Genomic DNA, 25,427 nt, shown 5'->3' with positions numbered 1-25,427 from the left:
TCTACATCATGATCTGTATTTCCCGACTATCAGAGTGGGCATTTCCAATCTGAGTGGTCTGCATGCTGTGGTGCTGAGAACTAAACTACAGCTTGTTTTTCTTTTTAGTCCTGTCTTTCTTATCTTGCTGTATCTTGCCTCCATTTTTTTGAACATCATTATGTCAATCATACTCTTTCTCTTCCCTGATTATTTTTACTCTGCACACACACACACACACACACACAACACACTATGCTCCTATCCTTGAGGGATATTCATCAGTTCTCCAGACACTTAAAGTGCAAGCTGAAAGGGACAGCTGATGATAACCTGACATAAGATTCTCCAGAGCAGTAATTTTCAAAGAACGTCTGGAATTATTAAACCTGATGAACCACAGATATAAAGAGCCATAAATGCTTTTCAAACTCAGTAGTATAAAAGCATATGGCACTGAGGGGTTTGGAGACTCGCGGGTCATAATTTAAAAAATATGAGCAGACATAGTTTATTTGCTCATTTTTGTTTATATTTGCTTATGAATTTATTTACGTTTTATGAATAAGTTTATAAGTAAGTCAAATGTCGAATTACACAAATGCTGGTTTTGTGATTATTATGCATTTTGTCCTTCAAACTAAAAGCCCATATTACAGTAAAATGTAATTAAATAAGAAAATATTAAAATGTTTTAATTTTTTAGAGATCCTCCCTCCATTTTGTTACAAAGATATTTCAGAGCCACATCCACCATGTGCACATTTTAAAAATCTTTAACACAATCTCAGTAACTAAGGTTTTAAGTAAAAAGTCCACAAATGCTGTTTTTCTCCAGAATTGTTTTTATATATGTTAGTTTCAAGTAGGACAAAAATATTTTTTAGTTAAAAAAATAATCTCTTAGTTAAGAATCATTTGATCCTAAGCAATATCATAATGTAGGCTAGTAAAATGTTTGGAAACTATCCCCCATTTTCTCTAATAGAATTATATATATATATATATAAAGAGAGAAATGAATAAATTACTTTTTCTAGAAGTTGCTGTGAGGAAGAGAGGCCACCAGTGTTTTTTGTTGCGGGTAAGTGGTCACATGCTCTGCACAATCTCTTTTATTCGACATAACCTACTCAGTTTCGTTTATGGAGCTCTCTTCGTTCAGTCAGGTGTGGTAAAGGAAGCCATACAAAATTAGCGTGATTGAAACCACTTGTCTACATCATGGATAGTTTTCAGGTATAATCGACGTGTAGCGTACTACTGGAAACACGTACTGCGGCGCCCCTTAGCGGACATGTGCAAACATGCACACAACTGCGGTCATGTTCATCGAGATCATGTGACAAAGACCCGGAAGCGCAAATAATAATTCAAGATGTCGCAGCACGGAATTATCAGCGATTGAGTTCCCTTTTAAGATTTTTCTTTTGTTTTGCCTATGAATAAAAATACACAATGGAAAAATACGACAAGACAGATGTCGGGTCCATTCCCGGAACCTTGCCTGATTTCAGAGGGTAAGAATTTGATATAATGTGCTTAACGTTATTCTGTTCAGACTTCACATGACCTCTCTCGCCAAAATCACAATCACAAAGCCCATGAAACTAACGGATTAAAATGAAATAAACATTTACATATAAAATCAATAATGTATTTGGTGCTCTTGGTGATTCCAAATCATTTAAAATTCACATTTCGACCACTTTAATTTGTCTAATCTCTCCTTGTCTCTTTTTGTCCTCTTTATTCATTCAGGAATGACGGTTCTCTTGTCTCTGTGCTCAAGACACTATTGTTTTTCACTATTCTGATGATAACTCTCCCCATTGGACTGTATTTTACATCAAAGTCTTTTCTCTTTGAAGGTATTTTGCTTACAAAGGCTGAAAAGCCAACTATATTTATAATAATAATAATAAAGGCTACTATTATTATTATCATCAAGACTGCTGTTGTTCTTATTATTGTTGGACGGTCCACACAAATTTCCAGTGCTAAATATCGATGTGTTACTCTACAAGCCATTATATTGAGTCCTTAGTTGCTGGATTGCTTTTACCATAATAATTTCTCCTTAATTCTGTTCTTTTCTTTACAGCCTTTCTGGGTTACTCTAGCAATGACAGCTATTTCTATGCTGCCATCGTTGCTGTGCTTGCCGTCCACGTGGTTCTGGCACTCTTTGTTTACGTTGCATGGAATGAAGGATCACGCCAATGGAGAGAGGGAAAACAGGATTAACCTAAACTGGAAGCAGCAGGGAGAGATGGAAACACACACATGCCACTCTTATTGTATTCTTATGAACTAGAATATCATAATGCAGTAACACCATCTCTCTCTGTGTGTGTGTGTATGTGTGTTTACTTTTTTCTCCTGAATGTCTCAACCTATCAGCGATAAGAAGCCTGATTTCTTCTTTATTTCATGCTATGGTCGATGTCATCTTTAGGTCTGGTTGGAGGTTGTGTCAGAAGGTTTTAGATGATATTGTGTTTTTGTGCAGGGCTAATTCAAGATGGTAGAAAAGACAAGCTGTTCTCATAAACATTTAATATTCCCGCAGTGTCATTATCTGCCTCATTTCAGCATAGTCAATAAATGAAATCAGTTGATTCAGAACTGAATTCAAGCTGTTGTTCTGTATCATTTTTATGTCTTCCCTTCTATTTTTTACCAAGAATTATGTAGATAGTTGGTGAGTTCAAATAAGTGGGTGTCTGTGGTTAAGTTTAAAAAAAATCCAATGTCATTTCACGTTTTATTTATCAATTAATGCTGTTAAAGCTCTCATTTTCTCTTGCTGTTAAAGCTCTCATTTTCTCTTGAGTGTTTTATAACATTTTACAATTAAAATGACATGTGGAGTGGGATATGAGTTAATATGTTCTGTATTTTGGACCTCCATCTGCCCCCAAACACATTTTATACTTTGTGCCCTCTTTTAGGATAATATGATAGAAAGTGATTAATTAAATATCACAGCATTAATCAGAATGTTGAGTTAGATTGACCCATGCCTGTAATATATTTTAATGAATCGCACAAATATTTGATGATAACATGGAATCAACAATTAATAAACTAAATCCTGAACCCTTCAATTGTTTCTCCTGAATGGTTATCTAGGAAACTAAAACGCTGACAATTAACAATATTATAAACTCAAAAAAAAAAAATTCACATGACTAAACACATGTCATGTTCTGTCTTGAATAAGAAGTGGTAGCTACAAGTTTCGAGCTCTGGACATTTATCAAGCGGAAATTCTTTGTGATCATGTTTGACAAGTGAAGCAGCTGAAGCTAGGGGCAGAGATGGAGGTTAGTGAATGATCATTGAGTAGTTTGCACTTCTCAACCCAGTTTAGACAAGTGAGTACGACCCCAAGTCAACAGGAATACATGCAAAGATGGGGGATGTGTGTGTTGTTTTAATAAACCATTGTTTGAGACTAAGACAGTAAGACTCTACATTTATGGGCATTTTAAACTCATTCAAGCATTTTAACCCTAAAGCAGTGGATAACAAAAATAGTTTTGGCTTAAGATTAAGAGATACATCTCCAGAGAATCCAGTGCCACTATCTCAAATCAAGAGTGAAGAACCAGTGACTCAGCTTTAACACTGTGCAAAGAAAGAAGTGAAGTAATTTAACAATTGGAGCAAAAAGTCGCCAAAGTATAAAGCGGGGTATATTTAATATTTTTCATATTATACAAACAAAAAGGCTCTTTGAGCCCCTGTCAAGTTACATCAAATCACTAACCTCAGGGATGGCTTTGGTTTTAAATGAGTTCATGAATTGGTTCTGGTCTGGATAAATTTCTGACAGTGTCGTTTTTCCATCGGTATAGCCGGTATAGTGGAAGGAATGAAGGCTTTAACACACCATCTGCTAATGCAGACTGAGCCAGAAAATAATAGACTGGAAAACATTGGAAGGGAAAAAAAAATGAGTTGAAGCTGGGGAGGGGTGCAAGGAGAGAAGAGAAACATCCAGGCGGAAATATTGAGAGCATGTCTGAGTGGAATAGGAAGAGTGGAAAAGGAGAATTAGTAGAATTTCCTCCAGCTCTGCCGTTTTCTCCGGCCACTGCCTACTTTCTCTCCATTCTACCCCCTCTGTGAGCTGTGCAGCCCAAGAGAGTAATTCTACACTACAGAATCGCTGACAGCAGAACATCACTACTGAACTCTAGATAATAGAACATTAGAAGAGAGGTTCATGTTTAAGCATTCAAATATGAGAAGCAATATGAATATTAGAGCGTATTTGGAGTCAAAATGTAAGCTGCAACTCCTTAGTCAGGTTTTTCCTGCTGGTGATGACTGCATGGATGGACGGAACAAACCAGAAACCAGTGTGGACCTCATCAAAATGGTTAAATACAGCTACACCTACTTCATCTAGACCAGGGATGGGCAATTTCAGTCATGGAAGGGCCACTGTCCTGCAGAGTTCTAAAAGGTCCCCTGAAATGAAATTTTCATGTTTATTGTTTTTTTTTTTTTTTTTTTACGTTAATATTAGTTCCCCTAGCCTGTATTTAGTCTCCTCGTGTCTAGAATTTTCAATCGGTGTAAACCGAGCTTTGGCTATATTTCTCTTTTCTGCACCTCAGACGCGCTGACTGAATTTCCTCGTTATTACGTCATAACGAGGAAAGGTTACCTCCCCTTTCTCTGCTTTGCCAGCGGAGAATGGGCTGTATGCACGGCGGTATTTCCGGTGAAGGTGTTTAGGATGCTCGATAACTTCCGCCGATCGTAGAGTCCAATGCAACACAGAGAATTTATATTGAATTTTATAGCTACTCCATGGTTATACTAAAGAAACGTTAGTCACAAAAACAGACAAAACAGACACCCCTCGTTGTGTTTATGCTTCTTTTTAAAATTATATTAAATAAACATAACTATATATAAAATTACATTTAAACGTATGTACGTTTCGGTTAAAAGTCGGGAGGACAGTAAATTTTGAAGACTCTGCCATAATCCTGTTTTCCTCGGTTTTCCTCCGCTTAAATCTCCACAACCGGAAATGGACGAGCATCCTTGCGTCAAATGCGGAATTTATGCGTGCATATAGTCCATTTGGCTCACCCGTGAGAAAATGAGCTAGGAACAGGAAGTACGAACACGCAGGTGCGATTTTAGTTTTTCCTTGAGAGATATAATGTCTTGCAAACGAGCGAACAGACAGGTAATCTTTCTCTCAAAATCTTTCAATACTGTTTATGCATAAGTTAAGCCAGTGTCTAAAATATCAACTTCACAACATTTCTTTTAGTAGGATGAAAATAATCTTATTTAAATTGTGATCAAATTATACAGAAAGCGATCATAGAACAATCTTTCCACACAGCGCAAGTTTATCTGGACAACTCGTTATGAAATCAATGACGCGTGTTACACTGCACAACAAAGCTCTTACTGTATCTACATCATCATGTTTGCATTGGTGAAAAAGCATTAGAGAGAGTGCAGAAACTGTGTCACAATGATCTTCATTCTTGCGATCAACAGACTGTCATCTGCTGCTCAATGCTCATCACAGCAACATTTTATGTGACGGGAATAGATCATACTTCAAAAACTTCTCACGATTCGGTAATCTCAATAGCTCTAACGTTAATAGTAAAAACGTATAATAGCTGTAGTAAAAGTAGCGTTTCACATGTAATATGTAGCTATTTCATATACAAGCATGTCAGCCAATCACAGCAGTGGGCGGTTACACTGAATCCCACAGCAGACACGCCCCTTCAAACAGAGCGTTCAAATCAGAGCCTAAAATCAGGCTATTAAAAATGCCCTTTATTACTAAATTATTTTTAATCTAAAAAAAACATACTAACACTATAAGGGCAACCCAGGAAACATTATAAAATAATAAAATAACCCCATGCCCCTTAAAGCCCTAATCAAACACACCCGAGCAAATCTAATCAGTGTCTTCCGGATTACAAATAAAGCTACAGACAGGTGAGTTTTTAACAGGGTTGGAGAAGACAGTGGTCCTCCAGGGCCAAAGTTGCCCATGTCTGATCTGGAAATGACATAGCCTACTGAATAAGAACGTCCTGCTCAAAGATTCAACAAAAAAATACAAGTTCAAGATGAACTGAAATGTTTTGAATCTATTTTGATTTCATGGTGACTTTAAGCCACTATTTACAAAGCTTATGTAAATCGCATGTCCCGAATTGTCCTGTAAGCAACAGAGCGATAGGTGGACCTGATGCATATTTCTAATGAGGACCTATACATGATCTACACGACCTTGACAACAGTGGAGTTGGAGACCAAAGTTTCACAAGTTGGTTAATAAGTGCAATAATATTGGCACAAAAGAGAGAAGAATTGAAAGGAAGCTGGAGAAGAAAAGAAATGAATGAAAAACACAGGTCTCATCAAAAGCAACAACAGCTAGCTTCACAATGGGGGGCCATTATAGATAAATAGGGCAAGGAAAGCTGTTATCCAACTGTTCCTCCGACAGTCCTGACCTGAAATCAACACAGAACATGATAGAACCTCTAGTCTATTTCTGCTTCACTTACTCTTTCTCCTCACTGCCAGCTCCAAGTGATGACGGAGATATTTCATCCATTTATGCGTCATCATTATAATTATTAATCCAGGTCTATGTGTACGTATCTGTGAGTGTGCATATGTATTTGAGTTTATGGGTGGGTATGTATGTGTGTGCACGAATCTTCCCCTATTATTCTCTGTGACTCACTCCCGTCGTGTAAACACACATGCAGAGAGGTGAGAGGATGTTGTATAATCCTCCCCATTTCCTGTGTGCATGTGGCTTTCTAGTCAGACAATACATGACCTCATTGAGATCAAGAAAGTCTTGACCAGTGCAGACTTACACACATACAACCAACACTCAGGTGCGTTAGACACTGTACATAAATTATCATGTAAACTAATGCAAACACACCCATCACATCCAACTTAATCTATATAACACTTTCTAAACTCATCAAAAATAAATATTGTATAAAATATATATATTTTTTACATATAAATATATAATCTATTAATGATGCCTGATACACACAGAAAGCTAAATAAAGTAGGAGGAAGTTCATGTCTGTTAAAGATAATGGTTAGTGTGATGGGATTTCATTCTTTGGCCGCTGGTCAGTTGGCCACGTTGTCAGTACAGTTACACAATGACCTCTGACATATATAGCAATTGTAAGTCGCTTTGGATAAAAGCGTCAGCTAAATAAATAAATGTAAATGTACAATGTAAAAAATATTCATATTTTATATAAAATATATATTTTCAAAACCCGGGCGATTCTAAAACTGCAAACTTGTGTTTCAAATTTTAGGTTGATATCTCAAAAAATGAGCCAAACCTTTCACAAGACAACTTGACTCCATTACTGCACATAAGGGTGCCTTCATTTCCAAATGTGTTTTGAACCATTATTCCCTCAATTTTCATACAATGTATGACATAGGCATCCTATTCAGAAGTAATATGAGAAGTTTGACAGATTTTGATATGAATTCAACCTCTAAGAAACACATAAAACGAACACACATGTGCGTCATAGTTCGCTGCCTGCCACATCACAAATGGTGAATCTATCTTCTTTTTTTCTTTATATAAAAAAAAAAAAAAAAATTCAGACCTTGTTACCTAAAACAATTTAATGGATGCTATCTGTTGAACTCTTGGCATGAAAACAAAACGAGGTTACCCTTCATTCATGATTTTTCATGTTCATCACTATATCAAAATAAAAGTCTTAAACACGGTTTAGGAGTGTGAAAAAAATCTTGTTGCAAATTGATAAATTATGGCTCCTCGTTTAAAAATCAGATGAGAATGTAAAACTAGAGATTGTAAGCTTTCAAATGATATATTGTTTGTCAAGATTAGTTTAGGCTTAGTTGGATTGTACTGTTTTGGTTAATTACAGATTTGGGCCGACCGGTGGGCCACTTTTATTCATTTAAGTTAGTTCATGTTTAGAGATGGAATTCATGCTGAATATGAGAAACATTTGGTTGTCAGCCAGGTGACTCATGGCACAGATATAGAGCTAGTGGGATCTGTAGAGAAATGAAAGGCCAGAAAGTGGTTCAGAGACTTCAGACATTACAAAATATTTTGGGTGAGAATGCCGTCTCAATCTGAAGTACCAGAATCCTGCTCCCTAAGTAGAACACATCCGCTAAGTTGCCATGGACACAATTTGGGCACTCATCCTGTATTTTGATTGTGCAATAGTAACTAAGGGTGATTCACTGACTAGCGACCATCGCCATGGAGACTGGTTTCTCTCTCACATTATCTTGGAATTTTCAGAGCGATCACTTGAAGTTTAGTCTGAGAGAAAAAAAAAAGAGAGATGGAAAGAAAGAATAATTCTGAACTTTATAGTGTAATCCACAGTTGCCAATTTGAGGCTTTGTAAACACATTTATCTAAACTGTCTGCAAGCGCTAGGCATTCAGTGGTAACTCCACGACAGTTTTGTTTAGATTTCTGCACATCATTTTTGATCATGATACTAATGGGAATGACTACTGACCTAGAACCAGCCACCCTGTCTTTTTCCACACAGTATTTTTCATTCACGCTGATCTAGGATTCAGGCTGAACACTGACTCATTGGGTTTTCTGCCAGGGCACTGGGTCAGCAATGTGTTTTCTGCTCTACACCAAACACCCTCTCTTTTCTTCACGCCTCAAACGTCTCAATTTGCTTATTAATTGACCATTAAGAAAACTTGAAGTTATTCTGTTTAATGTTACTCTTGTGTATTGAGTATATTGTGCATTCTGTATGTTATCTTTTGTCATGTGAACCTCCAGTCACAACGAATGCAGTGTTGTGCACTGGAAAAATAATATTTTGGGGTATTCTACTGTAAAAAATAACCGTGATTTTAACGGTACTTTATACACGGTAAATAATTGTGACATAATTTTACAGTAAAATACCGTTAAATTTAAAGTTTTTGAAAGTGAAAAAGAACAAATCATTGTATAATTTACAGTGAAAAACCGTGAATTGACATTCCCACAATTTCCTGTGTGACACTTCACATTTGATGAGTTTTTGTTGAAATAACTATAGTTCCTCATAGTTTTATTGTTTTTTTTCTAATCAGTTATGTACATTAGGGTTTTATGTTACATTTAATGTTGTTAAATTGATGTTTATTGCATTTTTTTAATTTCATGTGTGTTACCATGATGTTGTTTAATGTTTGTGTGAATCAAACTGTGCGGCTTCTATGTATTACTGTATTCACTTGTGATGAGCTGTGATTGCTCATGTAACTCTCACCACTGCTGTGATGATCGTTGGTTGTCAGAATTTTACAATGGTCTAAAATAGTTATCAATACGTCAATAAGTTGGTAACTCAACATTTTATCAGAAAATAAAATACGGTTTATAACTGTAAATTTTAAATTAAGTCTGTAAAACCATTAACATTCCTACCGTATTTTTAACGGTAAAGTTCTGGCAACCACAGCTGCCAGAACCATTTCTTACCGTAAAAATTACGGTTTTATTTTTTACAGTAAAAGGGATAAGGGGTAGGGACATAAAAGGGGAAAGGTGGATTTTTCCCTGCACAAACCATCACATTTATCTTCGTTACTACATCGTTTGTTTACCGCATTCTTTAAATGGCATGTTTTGTTACCCTGTTGGTTTTGTGTTGCATATGGGTAACACTGTGATAGGCTGTGTTCTAATGCTAAAGAGGAGAAGACCCAATTCTATAGGCTATTTTTTAAAATAGGCTACATTTTACAATTAAGATAGGCTGCATTTGGCTACATTTGTCATTTAATGACACTGTAAGTTCTGGCAACGTCTGCTCTATTTAATTCTATTCTTCTCATCCTCTAATATTTCGAATTATAATGAATTGTTTGTGTGTGTCCAGATTAGTGAGACATTTACAGGGTACACAACAGTGACTCAGTATGGATCAGCTGTGTGATTTCTGCCTCTGGTCCACAGCTGAGCGTTTCATTGACCAAGCACCACTGAGAGCGAAGCGGCAGCTGATGGACATGACCTAGATACAAACCACAGCAGCACGATCCCGCCCGCCCGCTGATGATGATGATGTCTATAGGATACAGTTTGAAAGAAATCTTTCCACTTCGAAGAATTGCGCTTCTTTTTTGTATACGAACGCCAAAAGAGGGTGAATTTTGATCGGTAACGTATGTAAAGAAAGTAAAATGATTTGGGTTAGCGTATGATGGCTTTCTGGCTGTCGAGTTTTCCAAATTTCTGTTGGAAAAGAAATTGGGACGCAATCTCCGTGTTTTATTATATGTAGCCTAACAAAATGCTGAGTACTTCCAAGTTACGTGTCGCGCTTGGAAAGGGCGTGAGTGGCAAACTGTTTCCATGGTGACCTTCTCAGATGCTGGAATCTGACTGAGAGAATTGTAGCTACTAACTTGTAAACTTGTAATACCTTTCGTCGATGCTGAAACGTTTGAAAACACTGTGGAATATTGATAACAAAAACATACAACCTTAACCCCTTTTACATGCGCAACTAAACTCTTTAATCCAGATGGGGGTGACGCCATATTTCAAGTCATTTAGACTAACCCTAACCCTAGAGTAAGCAAATCAGCCAAATAATCTGCGGGCTGTCAAAATACCTTATGAAATAGTCCAACATAACTGACTAGAAGTCCCACATCATTTCAATAACCCGACCCTTTATTTGTATATTCGGTGACATTTATCCTAGGTTGTAGCCTATGCGCAGAAAAATTGCAAATACAATAACAATATTAAAAAACAATTTAACAACCCCTTTGAATTGAAATTAAAAAAACAACAACAACATGACATCCCCTTGGCTTCAGTCAATAAATTAAAATAAGTTCCATGTGCTTGATATTTTTGGCAACAATAAGGATTTGATGGAGACATGCTGCTAGGCTCAAGTTAAATAAATATAGCCTAAAAAAGCCTACATCCAAATGTGTTTTCTAAAGTTTATGGTCATTTATTTATTTATTAACATTTATTAGAGGAACAATTTATTACGAAGACGATAAACCTGTTGGAATTCAGCATCTTTTGCAGCGATTTTTGTGTGAACATCAGTGAACAACACCCCACACTCGGTGAGTTTAACGTCTTTGTAAACTAAACAGTTGTGAACATCGTTAATTATGTGGTATTTGTTATATTCATCTAAATGGCTTCCCTCCGATCTGTAACTCAAGCTCCCCCTTTATTTATACACGAAGAGCTTGCCTCACAGAAACACGGCCTCCTTAATTCTCCACCGATGACATTCTCTGGCCGAGAGAGAGAGAGAGAGAGAGAGAGAGAGAGAGAGAGAGAGAGAGAGAGAGAGAGAGAGAGAAAGACCGGGCGGACGGGCGGGCACGCGCTGTGGTGGGTGTGCGCGCTCCCCTCCGCCGACTCTGGCGAATCCGGTCCGGACACGCCCATTCGCTCCTTTTTAGGTGTGACGAGGGCTGATGACGCAAGCGTGAGGTGTGTGCGTTGGAAAATGAACATCAGTGAATGAAAAAAGCGCTCTGGAAGTCACTCATTGCCCACAGAAACGGTGCCGGTTATGTAACTCTATTTCATGTGTACAGCAAGAAAGGCAAAAAACCCTCTTGGAGTGTCTCGTCGCTGGAGATTCCTAGCAACTTTTCTGTTGAAGTCGGGTTCTCATTGCTGCCTCTGATTAGGTGAGTACAGCTGGTTGTTGCTTGGTTTAGTTTGAAATTAGAGCACACAAGAAGTGTGTCATTGTGTTAAAGGCGCCCGGTGCCTAGTGTCATGGACATTTTTAGCGTTCAGTTAAAGTTGCAATAGGACGTGAGTGTTTTGAAAGCGAGAATTGAGTAAATACTTTCTTGTTATAAGAAAGTGATGTGATGATGAAATGACGTTGTTTCTTAATTGATTAGGACAGATCTGTACTTTGTTCATGTACACTTGAAATGACATATTCCAGGAATGAAGATAGTTACTGTGATATCTATATCTGTCAGATGGAGGGCAGATTATGCTCTCCGCTAGTCTGCATATAGCTATTCATTCATTGACAGACCGAGGTGACGTCTCTCTGTGTGTTTTTAATGGAGGTCAAGAGGAACAGCAGGGTAACATCTAGTCTATAGTAGCATGTTTTCTTTTACCGCTTCTTATGGACTGAAGTCATAAAAAGCTTTGGTGAAACAATGCTGATATGCCAATTGAGAATTTGAAGTAATAACCCCTTAAAATAAAAGCACTTATGAAAAGATTGCAAGTTATGTAACACATGACTTGAGAATCATGAGCCGGTGGCAGTGACGTCATGCCCTGGATTTCGTTGAGGGGAATAAAAAGTTCTCTGCTGACGATGTGTCAGCTGTTACTCGTTCAGTTTTTTCTCATTTAAACTCTCTGGTGATTTATTCCTAATTGTTGCTCTAAAATGCCATTTGATCTCTCCTATTTGCTCATTTCGTGTGTTGTTAATTTGTTGGTGTTGCTTGTTCTGGAGAAAGTTAACAAATAGTTACAAGTCATATATTTTTTTTTTTTGAACTAGTGGTGACTTGTTGTATTGTGATATGAGGGCTTTGCTGTCTGTAGTTTGATACGTCGAGAGTTGTATACATCGCGCGCGGCTTCTCCATGACGCGCATGAGCCACATATATGCTTGGCAGAGCATGAGAACAGCTGTCAGTCCTCAATCTAATTGTTTTAATTTTTTGTTCTGTGGTTGCGAATCTCAAGTGACGAGTCGTCAAAATAAACCACGAACAAAAGGGTTTAATAAAGTGTGGGAACGGAAGGTAGGGTTCACACTTGAACAGCTGTTGCATTGCAAATCATCTTAATTGTTCTAATCAGTTGATTTTAGCATTCCCCTCAGTTGTACAGCATTGAAAAACAATGTAAGTCTCAGACATATTTCTGTAGGCCTCTGTTAGAGCTAGAATTTTAACCCCCCCCCCTCCCCTTTTTAGAAATGAATAGGGAAACTAAGGCAGGTAGGCCTATTAGTGAGGCCAGCAGATGGTGCTCACCCTGCACTCTGTCCTAATTTAGTGATGGCGACATTATTCTGTAAAAAGGCAATATTCTTCAGATGAGATGAAATGTTAAAATAAAGTTATGTTTTTTTGTGGTCATAAAGATTAATTTGGACTTTCTTAAAAAAGAGAGGGGGTGTAAACTTAGTTTGTATGCTGTCCAGATTTGCACATTAATTGGCTGCCTAACTACTGGTATAACTATATTCACTCTGTATCCTCTCCACTGATAGATGGATGTTCTGGCACTCCATGGGTGCTCTTCACATCATACAGGGGTGCGTTTCCCAAAGCCAACTATAGTCTCAATAGAGTTCAGTGGAACTTGTTACCGTAATTGGTTTACAATGTGCTTGGGGAATGGGAAATATGGTCACATGGGTCGAATTCAAAACTAATTGGCCTTCTGCACACAGAGCACTTATTTGACAAATGTGGTGCTTATTGATCCAAGAGCTTTTTTGAGCAGTGTTTTTGCAAGCAGGTGACGGAATGAAACAAGCATGTGATATAGGCAGATTCAGATCTCCCTTGAACAAGAGTATCAGATCCATCAGATGTCCCATTATGGGAACCAGTGCGGCTGGTTTCAAAACTTTGAAACATTTAATTTTAAACTCTCAATCCTGGTCCTTCTTGAACAAGAAGAAATAGGGCTTTACTTGATTTTGTACATCAGGAATTATTTGATGTAAAGCAGTTTGTCTGCCCTTACAAACATGAAGAGAAGAGATGTTGCTGAGCAAAAGGGAGGGAAAGATATGATGATCAAAGGTTGTGAAGGCACATAAACTTTAAGAAAGAAATAATAATGTGCACAGATTTATCATTTATAAATCCACCATACCCCATTAAAAATATTTCTACTTTGTTGTAGAAGACGTCTTCAGAGAGTGTCTTATGGAATATTTGACTATTGATTTGGGTTTCTTCTTCATTATTATGCCTTGTTCAAAGAGAGCAACATGAATTCTGAGTACGTGTGCAAAGTGCAAAATACTTCTCACTTTTTTTTAATGAGAATAAATATACACTTTATTTATTTTAGTGCATCACGACTGTTTATTTGATCTGTCTGTTGTGAGTGTGTAGGGATGGGAGATTGAAAGAAAGATTGTGAATCAGCTTTTCATTGCTAATGAAGTTAGGAATTAGACATGTAATGCGCCGATCATCAACCAGTGGTCCCTTGATATAATGAAGTGATATGCTAATTTAGATACATGCTAATTTAGATACACTTTGATGTGGCTCACATTAAACTTGACCGTTAGATGTATGCTAGTAAATTGATTAATGGGCAAGATCAATAAAAGGATGTTATTTGCAGTCCTATAACCTTATACAGTGCACTATTTTAGGGGACAGATGTCCTAAACATAGTGGGCAAAATACCCATCCACTGTCTGCATGGTGTTCGCACCACTTCCAGAGCACTCATTGTCCATATTCGTTCTCTTGTTTTCGTTCAGTGGACTTTAATTATTAGTGGAGTAATGTAGGGAATAGTGAACAAGGGTATAAGGGGCAATTTCGAATAAAGCCTCTGTGATTCTCCTTTTTCCCAAAACTTAGTTCTTTTCTGACTCTTGATTGGCTCATCTTGAGGTTTCCATTCACTGATTAAGCCATTGTTACCTCATCAGAGTAATATAGGTCTATTTTGAATGGCTTCAGTGCTCGCTTTATCTCTTTCATGTTCTGTTAACTCATTTTCCTTGTTCAGTTTTTTTATATCTGTTGTGCTGTGTGGGCAGTTAGAAGTGCCCTGTTCTGCTCTGTATGTTAAATGGTTCTGAATAAAGGTTCCCATTAGAAGATACACTGACTCACAAATAGACTAAAAATGAAAACTTCAGCGCAAATTTGGTGTGGTGGGTGCTGAGGGCATATGACATGTACATCCCTTCCGGTGTAAGTGTGTGTTAGGTAACAGATGACACAGTGGCCACTGCTGGGCTGTTACGGAGCTTTCGCACTGGGGAAACTGGGTTACTGGGGCATGGCCTGCAAGCTTCGCCCCAGCACGCAAGCAAGCATGTCGTTGTGACTTGGCAGGCAGAAATGGCAGTGAGCCGCTGCTGCTGTGCCCGAGCACGTTAAGGGAAGCGCCGGCCCTTTAAGAGCCCAGAGCAGTGGTGAATGTTCAAATCCTGTCAGATCTACAGCCTTCAGAGCAGAGCATGAAACTGAAAAACTGAGCTGACTGATAAAAATAGAAATACAACACTCAGCAAGATAGAGAATGGTTAAAAGAATGGAGAGAAAAAGTAAACAAGAAAGAAAATATTATGGGGAAAACACCTGTATAAATGCAGAACGAGAAGCCTGGTGCTTGTATAAAACATAATCGGTACCTATGTTAAAATGACCATTAACTAAGATTATCTTAGTTAATGGTCATTTTAACATTTACTAATACATTATTAAAAACCATATGTTATATTTGTTTTCATTATAATGCACTGTAACTAACACGAACAATCAATGAACAGCTGGATTTTTATTAGCATTGACAAAGATCAGTAAATGCAGTAACAAATGTATTGCTCATTGTTATGTTAGTTAATACATTAACTAATGTTAATAAATGAGCCTGACACTTTAGCTGTGGCTTGTTTTAAAAGAGACAATGGTTAATATTAGAGAGAGTTCACTCAAAGATGTCATTCTAAACCTGTATGCATTTCATTCTCCTGAACACAAATTATTTTGTGAGCTTATGAAAAGCTACTTATTAAATCATAAAAATGTAAATTATAATAAATACTTTTAATGAAAAACAATCCAAATAATTTGCTTACTAAAAAAAACATGAAATATTGTATTTATTTACCTGCATGTCATGTCACCAGTATGGAACCATGAACATGTGAATTATTGAAATATTAACTTGATATCTCAGGGCTACAGGCTTCAAGCACGCCTACATATTTTAGGTCAAGGTTTGGTGGACAAAAAAAGTCTGCTAGACAGCTAGAGCATGACATCAAAGTGTGATTTCCAGGAAATGCATTAATTATTAAATGTCTTGAATAGTTGTATCACTGTTATTCATGATGTGTAAATGACAACAATCTCAATTTGCCCCCTAGTGGCACTTGTGATGACTTTTCAGTTTGGTAAGCCTCCTCGTATCTGTACAAGGTGGATTTATAGTTAAACTGTACCCTGTAAACAGATTGTAAAAGTCATTGGCTAGATGACTGGTGAAGTGAGAGAGAGTGCAGTGAAGGCCTTTGATCTAAGTTTACAGTGTGTAAGATTGTTGGTAGTGACATTGGGGTTAATGCTCAAGTGCAACAAACTTCTGTATTCTGTCAAACAGGTTGCATTGCTTTCAGTTCAGGTGTTTTTTTGTTTGTTTTTTGTTTTTGGTTTATAACGGGAATGAAAGCGAGGCTGTGAGGGTTAGACATTCATTAGTGGGGTTGTACTGTTATATTTAAGGTGTTTTTGGATTGTTCTGCTGACGAAACACTGCAAAAATATATTTCCATGAAATTTATGGAGTCAAAAAATGACAACATGAGCTGTGGAAAATAAATTGCCAAAATGCCATTGAAAACATGCTTTGAATAAGGTCTATTGAGGCCAGAGTTTCAGTGTGCTCAAGCAGCTCTACAATAAGCATGTTTATATTCTCTCAAATCATAATCTGTCCGGTCTAAATAGATAGTTTAAGGCCACTCCCACTCAGTAATAAAGGAAAAGTAAATTAGCAAACCCCACATAAATATTATAAAATGCATAGAAACAGTAAGAACGCGTTAAAAACAGTGATGGAAGACTTCAAGGTCTCTCCATCACACACCAACAATAAAAAAATAACTAGCTATAGGTTAGACTAGAGAAAGTCCATAGATATGGCCGACAGTTCATACCGCTATTAACACTTTCTCCGACGAGCAGATGCGATGAGATGTGACATTTGACATAAAGCATAGAAAACCACTATCTTGAACATTTGTTGTTATGTAGGGTTTTTTCTGTAATTAGGAGCATATGTCATATGTATGGTTTCCCAGCCATGTTTCTTGAACTCAAGGCTGTTCTGTGCCCGGAGGTCACCAGGTTGTATAAGTTTTGGCAGATATATTCCATGTAAATGATATCTGCTCAAGGCTGTGACATAGTTTGAGGGCAGTACTGTTTTGGATGGATTTTTTTTTTTTTATATACTATACTGTCACAACCACAACACAGTTAAACACTGGGCTCTTCATCTTCCTTTTTTGAATATTGCTGTATTTTACACAAATATTCTTTCTAATACTCCAAAGAAATGTCATGTGCCTTTTCCCTTCTCATTCCATTTCTTTTCTTCAGTGCTCTGTCCGTCCTCTCACTTTAATCAGTAAGTCAATCTAATCTATTCCTCTATTCATGCTTCACAAACACTTTGAGGCATCACTTACATTTCCTTTCTTTGATCTTCACTCTCATTTACATCATCAAACTCTTTCATTCCTATTAGTAAATGCTAACCTTTGTCAAAAGGCAGGCACGAGGCCCTGAGCATGGCAGTTTTTTGTGCTGTTGTGAGGGGAATATCTGCTGAATACTGCCGAACTAACCATAAATGAGAATACTACACTAATATTGTTAGCAATCTTGGAATATTTAAAATATGGAGTGTGTGCAGAACTGTTATGAGGTAGACTGTATGTATATGTCATCGTCTGCTCCATCGTTTTTAGCAAATTTTCGGAATATTTAAACTGTTTACATATAAATTAAAAAGTATAAGCAGCAATTTAACAAAAGCTACAAGTATAATACAATAGTAAACAATGCTCTCTCTCTCTCTGAAGCCTCTCAGAGTCGGTGTCTGCCTGTTCGTTACTTGCGTTTACACATCAATGATGTACTAAAAACAGGAAACTTCGTATATGTGTATTTATTTAGTGATTCATATGAATGTAATTTATTCCTATTATTGCAAAGCTGAATTTTTAGTAGCGATTACTCCTGATTACTACATCTAACTGACGTTAAAGGGTGCCCTAAAACGTCAGATGTTGACGTATGGTCAAAAGCATCAGTTAGATGACATCTTGGGATGAGAATGGACTGGTTCGCACTTTGCAAGGATTGGCTATTTTAAAGGGTATAGTTGATGGCAATATGGCTACAGCTAATTGGTTGATTGGGAAGTATTCGCTTTTAGAAATATTTAGCTTCTATTCCGACAGACGACCGAAAGAATTCAACAAAGTCAGGATATGTGGGATGCTTGCCAAGGGGCCACTTGCATAGAAAAGCAGATCATCGGCAGATAACGAAACTTGTCTTACAATAACGGGGGATAGCGGCCACCCCTGTCGTGGAGTGTAAACGGAGTAGAACTTTAGTTGTTTGGGCACACTGAGGTGTAAGGATAGGAGTAGAGCAAACTGACCCATGACATTAAGTTAGTATTAAAACCAAACGGTCTCAGGCAGAAGAGGAGATAGGCCCACTCCACCCTGTCGAAGCGAAGGCCTTCTAACGGCGTCATATTATTACTTCTATAATAATATGAATGTTCATTTAACTGATCCCACACTTTTGAACACTAGTTCTGGTTGTTTTTTGTCCTTGACTTTACTTTCTTTGTATGTAAAAGAGCTGTGTAAACATTCTAACATCTCTATTTGTGTTTGATGGAGAAAACCATGACATACAAGTTTGAAGGGAGTAAATGTGGACCAGACAAGAAGCAGCGCTGACAGAGATTTCCACTCAGAGCACTTTGAGGATGTGTGGACTGGTGTCGGGGAAGATAAGTCTCCCTGAGTACGGATTTAATGGCCGTAGAAGGTCGCGCAGGGCAGGAGCAGCTGTGCTTCATGAGTACGTTAAGGGAGTGGAAGTATGCTGCACATGACTGTAGAGAGAATGTCTGGTATTCATGTTGCTCTCTGTAACCTTCTAATGGTGACATACGCAATGTTCAGCGCATGATTATGTAACTGCTCGTACAGACGTCATTCTGTGCTCAAATGCCTCTCTCCCCATATCCCTCCTCTCTCCTCAGTGCACTCTCTTTCTCTTTTCCTCTAGGTCTCTTTTTCTTTCTATTTCCCCCAGCCTAAGTTTTTCTTTTTCTTTTGGGATTAAGGAGCAAATACAGTTCCCTCTGCTTTTTTTGTACGTTTCCCTTCTTTAGATACAAGTGTGTTTGATATTGTGCATGTGTGGGTTTGTTTGAGCATAAGATACTTTTGGTAAACCTTGATATAAAACATTGTGTTATGAGAAATCGTGATGCAGTGTGAGGTCGGCTGGAGGCAAACAGGAAGCCTTAAGGGGATCATATCATGAGGATCAAATGTTCTGTGATGTTTTGAGATGTGCTTTGTCTAAGTATCCTCTCAGACCAAAAGAACCATTTTTCTGAAATTGAACTGACTTGGGGACAGGGTGGAAGGTGTCACAAAAAACAAAACAAAAAACTTTAATAGGATTGTAAGTGGAAAAAAGGAATGATAAAAATATGACCCATTTAAGCAGACCGATCTCCAGCTGTGATTAAGTTATGTATCCATCTAATCTGTCTAATCTATTTTATATCTAATCTATCTTATCTATCTTGGAATGAGATTGTGAAAACGGAATTAAGTCTGAATATTTTCAAAAGCTGCAGTACACAATTTTTCCTCTTTGTCGCCATCTCTGTTCGAAATCTGCAATCGCAGTCGTTCGCAGAATTATCAACTTTACGTGAGTTGTACTTCAACACCCTCGACACGGCACAGCGTGGATGAACACAATGTTCGAGGAGAGTGTGAAGCGGTCAGTCACCGCACCGGTGTGGATACTGGCATTCAGAATCACAGATTATTCTTTTTGGAAATATGAGCAACATAATAATTTTCACCCGAAAATGTCATCTGAGCAAGTGAGTAAAATACACTTTTGTTCTGGTTCTGACATTGCAGTAAATCACGCTGATTAAATCTAACAATTGTTTTTTATATCACGCTAAACTGTGCAAATTATACTTCGTTCTCAAATTGTTAATGTTAACAACATCAGCATTGCGTGACTGCATGTAATGTTCTTCCGATATTATCCTTGAGTCCGGTTGCAGTATCTCTTTTTTTCTGTAGTCACTTCGAAGTCCTGCGTTTTACAGCGGGTGAATCTGTTGTCACTGGTGATTGTCGTTTGAACCTTTCTGGATCCGTCATCAAATTAATAAGTTTAATTATATCAAGTGCTGTGAGAAAAGGCTATAACTCCCCACCTCCAGCATCCTCAAATGCAATACAGCCTACTAGCCGAGACTCCTTTATGTGTACAGATGTGACGTGATGACTTAAGACATACTTGAATCTCCCACAGAAATCCACCAGTACCACTGGAATTAAAAACATTATTACCAGCTTACCACTTTGAATCAAGCTCTGTTTTTTTGGGTTTAAAATTTTGGATAATTTTAAACCCAAAAAATGGACTGCAGCTTTAAAATTCAGAATATATGAAATGAAATCTGAGAATATTTAAAAGGAAAGTCTGAATATATAGATTAGAAAACATACGCCAGGCGCGTGGAAAAACGCTTTGGTGGACACACGGCCTAACCCCTAGTTGCTCCAGAGCCATGCGACCTCTGACATATATAGCAATTGTAAAGTTGCTTTGGATAAAAGCGTCAGCTAAATGAATAAATGTAAATTCCTTTGAGAATAGTGCATAATGTTTTTTCATTTTTTTGAACATGAATTGTATATTCAGAGTTCCATTCCATGTACTCAAAATTTATATTATCAATACAAAAAATTCCCTATTTTTAGGTTGACCTTTTTTAATCCATGCATTTTCATGGGCTTGAGTGGGGTCTTGTTCTGTAAGCATGAGTGTTTATTTATCCAGGTTTCTAGGTTAGTCCTATTCTTACCACTGCTTAATACATCAGAGTGTGTTCAGGTTAAAACTATTACTGTCCATGCTGGGCTTAATTCCATTACAGGTCATCTGTTTGGTGGGGTGCTGGTTGTGTAGCATTGGCCAGGCTTTTTTTATGTTCAATTTTATGACTGACTCATGAAAAAACTTAGAACTTTCAATTGTGGTTTGAAAAATGTCTTCCTGACCTGGAAAACCTGTAGCTTTACTGGATTTTTTTTCTGCTGGACAATTTTTCTTGCCCTGCCAATAATTGGCTACACACACACACACACTGATATAATAAATGCATTATTTTCTTTTGTAATATTTTTATTTTATTTTAAAATAAAAGATGTGAAGTATCCTTTACATTGTTCTTCCCAATTTTTTTTCTTTACATACAGAAAATTTGTTAGAATGTATACAACCGATACCAAAAAGAAAAGATGGCAACGTCTGCAAAACATTATTGACACAGGATCATATGATCTTGAGATAAATCAGCAGAATTTAAGTAGAACATATTTTTATAGACTTAACAGAATTTACATAGAACAAAACTTATGTAGAGCAATAATCTATAAAATAGTAAGAAATTGAAAATAATGTTAAATAATTTGTATAAATGAATGGTGCTCTGAAATAAAAAAAAAGTACCACAACAAAACTTATGTAGAGTAATAATCTATAAAATAGTAAGAAAATGAAAATAATCTTAAATAATTTGTATAAATGAATGGTGCTCTGAAATAAAAAAAAAATAGCACTTGCTAACTTTTACAGCTGTATTTCATGTTTGTGTGAATGTTAACCTTTATCTGTGTGTTAGTTAGAGCTTGCTGTGGATAAAGTGATGCATTATGGGATATCTGCCAGTTTGCTCTTTCAATCTGTGTTCAGCCAGCTTGGGTGTGGATCCAGTAGAGATTCAGATGTGAACTTTGGATTTGTGGTTTGTGTAACTGACTATTTTCTAATATTAGCTGGCATATATAATTATTTTCTGTTATTTCCAGTGTTTCTATTTCCAAGGAGCCTTATGCAAATGTTTGCCTACACAGAAATTTAAAGGGGGATTTGAGTTTATTGGTGTGGGTGTAATTTTTTCTCTCTCTTCGGTTCAGTTTAAGATTGCACTGTGCATCTACTGACCAATGATTTAGCCCATGACTCACTTTGACTGTTGTTTTGTTTGTTTTCCTGTTTGCTAAAAGGCCAGGAACAGCCTTAGGTCCTATGTGTCATCTTACAGATATCCCAAAAATGAAACGCATAAGCAAATGTCACCTCGTGTACTCATGTGGGATCATGATGTCATGCTGATGTCATAATGTTCTCTACAAGTACAAGTCTTTGTTGATTTTATGCAAAACATTTATTATCTAACAGCATGTGGGTGTGTGATTTGAGTGTATTTCGTATGTGTGCCAGCGTCACTAATCATTGTATCGCTCGTTCCATGGAGTTACAAACTTTCTCTCATGTCTCTGTGACTCTCTCTCACTGTTTCGCTCTCGCTTTCTCGATGTGTTTTGCAGGGCTGTGGGGATTGTTTGAGTGGTTAATATTAATGAAATCTAATGAAAGTTTTGAATATACAAGTCAATTATTTATGCGATGTTGGTGCTCACGGGAGAGATTGATGGTTCTTTAAGTATAGACTAATGAGAGGGGACCACAACAGTCATTACACTAAAGACATCAGAGCTTTAGCCAATGGGGCTTTTAAATACAAGTTTGATAAATGAATACAGCCTGTATCATATATTAAATATTAAAATGGTTTGGTAGGTTATTAAATGGACAATTATAGAAAAAGCAGAGCTTGCTGCTTTTGGATGTGGAACAGGTTGAAAGATAACCTCAATCCTGGAAAAAATTTAATTTGCAAACCTGCAAAAGCAATGCCTGCAGCTGCAACTGTCTTTATTACCAACGCTGAATTGAATTATGGGACCAGTAGTTCAGGAGTGGACCTAGCAATCAAATCAGGTTAAATTTCAAAATGTCCCTCTGGCAACATTACAAAATGTGTTCAAATATAGCGTTATCTGGATGTGTGCGTGTATAGCGGGGTCCAAAAGTATGAGACCATATAAAAAAGATTGTGTTATATAGTTTGCAAGAGTGTGACTATAAACTCAACGTGGCTGTGAAAGTGGACTTGTGAGTAGATGAGTTCACCTGTTCGGCTGATGATGACGTTTACTTTATATGTCCCTGACAATCTTTAGTCTCATTTAGCCACTTGTTAGCCTTTTACAAGACAAGTAAAAGCTATTTGTCAGGGTTTATCTGTGTTTGCTTTAGTTTTTGCTCATGCTCATGTCTTAGTTCAGTTTTCATCTGTTTCATTGTTTGATTGTGTTTGCACCTGTGATTCATTTCATTGATTGATTGGTTGGGTCTGTGTATTTAAGGGGGTGTTTACACGACACCGTTTTCAACAAGAAACTTAAAACTTTTTGTGTTTTGGCCGTTTGTTTTTCACGACAACTACGTTTTGGGTGCCTGAAAAATGCAAAAATGGGTTTCAAAGTTTTTCAAAACGGTCTCCGTGCGCAAATCTGTGAAGATGATGACATCATGCACATGCGTATACGTGTTCAGTCTATAGTTTTTCACCGTCATCTAATGACCTCGCAGCAAAATACAGAGTTGTTAGCCGTTTTCGCAGATCCATGTGAATGGGGATCGTATTGACATTGGAGTTGTCTGTACACCGAAAGGTCAAACGAAAAATTTCTCATTTTTTTAAGCATGTTATTGCATTGTGTAAACGTACCCTAAGTGTTTTCCTCATCTGTCTTCGTTGGATTTCGATGGGTTGTTCTGTTCATGGTTTGGGTATCATAGTATATTTTTTTCCTACTGTATGGAAGTCAATGAGACCAGATACTGTCTTGTTACTGATATTCTTCTAAATATCAGACAATCGGCTGAATGGATTCGAAAACGGTAAAACTCAACTGTTTTAACTCTGGGGGAGTTGTAAAATCAGCCTATTTCAAACAAAGTGGAGTATCCCTTTAAGTCATTGAATAAACTTTTTTTCCCCATTATGCTGAATAGAAAAACTAATATGACTGGATTGTAAATAAAGGAATATTTCTAGAAAAAAAAATGTATCAAGCTTTCAGAAATATGTTCTGGTTAAGCTCAGCTACTTTATTAATTATTACTTGATTATTTAACAGTGATAAGACAGCAGGATTCCTAAGATGGAAATTAAGAGCTATAGAGCCATTTGTTCACAGCTGGATCAAGTTTTTACATTTTGTACAGTATGTGGTCAACTGAAGGTTTTATTATTATTATTATTATTATTTATATATTAAAATGAAGCAATGCTGAGCTTCTTAGGGCTTCCATACTAAAATATTTAATGTAAAGAATTAATTTTTTAGTTATAAAAAAAAATATGGTTGATCAGTTTTTCTCTTTAACGAATAGAATTCACTGCCGAAAACAGTCAACATCTTACTAAACCCACCCTCCCATATTTTCTCTCTCTCTCTCTCTCTCTCTCTCTCTCTCTCTCTCTCTCTCTCTCTCTCAGATGTTGCCTGTATAATTAAGTGATCACTGTTCTGTTTGATATAAAGTAGCTCACTGTTAAATTAAAAACAGGCCATTTTAATTATAGTCTCTCTTCCCTTAATTAGTTTGTGTTCTTCCCTCTTAACTCTGTAGACCCCCCCACTCTCTCTTTTTCTTTCTTTCTCTCTTTAGTCTCTTTCCACACATAAACACAGAAAGGGAGAGGAGGAACACTGCATCCTTTTAATGACTCTTGATAGTATTGAGAACACACACACACACACACATGCTTATGAACAGACACTTTTACTTGATCTAATGTGTGATGATTAGCTTTTTCTCTTTTTCTGTCTGCCTCTCTTTATTCTCTTTTCCACTCATAAACACTGAAAGGGAGAGGTGGAACACTGCATCCTTTTAATGACTCTTGAGAGTATTGAGAGAACACACACACACACACACACACACACACACACTTATGAACAGCCCCTTTTACTTGATGTAATGTGTGATGATTAGCTTTTTCATTTAGCTGGGTCAGATCACATTAAGATAATTACAATTATAAAAGAACAATGTGGGATTAAAACAGCCACAAAGGAGATATGCATATGTGAGTAATTGCAACACACAATGACACACAAGCATAAAGGGCCAAAGCCCAGAACAGCCCATATGTTATGATGACAGTGCTCAGTGACTAAATAGAAAGAGATGGATGGATAGACTGAAGCATGAAGCACATGTGAATAGAGGAAGAGAGAGCAGCAATTATCTCAGCTCAAAGAGTAAGATGGCCTTCTGTGAAAATGTTCATACAGTATCGAGGCATTTCTGGCTGTGGGGTTTTAAACGTCTACAAGAGTTTCCTGTGCGCTGAGATTGAAGAAAATTGCTGCTTTACTCCAGCTGACCTATCCTACACAATCTTGTGTAAGTCAACAAT

At 37.1% G+C, this 25,427-nt stretch overlaps 2 protein-coding genes across 4 annotated transcripts in view; both read left to right on the top strand.

Moving 5' to 3' along the window:
- Positions 1-1,324: 1,324 nt before the first annotated feature.
- On the top strand, positions 1,325-2,610 carry vma21 (vacuolar ATPase assembly factor VMA21). Its single transcript, XM_039659942.2, has 3 exons — positions 1,325-1,499; positions 1,741-1,850; positions 2,084-2,610. The coding sequence occupies exons 1-3, from the start codon at positions 1,438-1,440 to the stop codon at positions 2,224-2,226; spliced, it is 315 nt and encodes a 104-aa protein (XP_039515876.2). The 5' UTR covers positions 1,325-1,437; the 3' UTR covers positions 2,227-2,610.
- An 8,905-nt stretch (positions 2,611-11,515) lies between these two features.
- The window catches only part of npas2 (neuronal PAS domain protein 2), a 66,481-nt gene continuing 52,569 nt past the window's right edge, over positions 11,516-25,427 (top strand). For 2 of the 3 annotated variants that reach the window (XM_089130455.1, XM_039658938.2), the window contains exon 1: positions 11,516-11,727. The gene's annotated coding sequence lies outside the window, so the exon portion shown is untranslated. The remainder of the gene's footprint in view (positions 11,728-25,427) is intronic. The other variant, XM_039658939.2, reaches the window with a different exon arrangement.

Source organism: Pimephales promelas, chromosome 4 (genome assembly GCF_988280905.1).
Source record: "Pimephales promelas chromosome 4, fPimPro1.hap1.1, whole genome shotgun sequence".
Lineage (NCBI taxonomy): Eukaryota > Metazoa > Chordata > Actinopteri > Cypriniformes > Leuciscidae > Pimephales > Pimephales promelas.
Note: the sequence above shows the minus strand (reverse complement) of the source record. Positions and strands in the feature narration are given on the sequence as shown.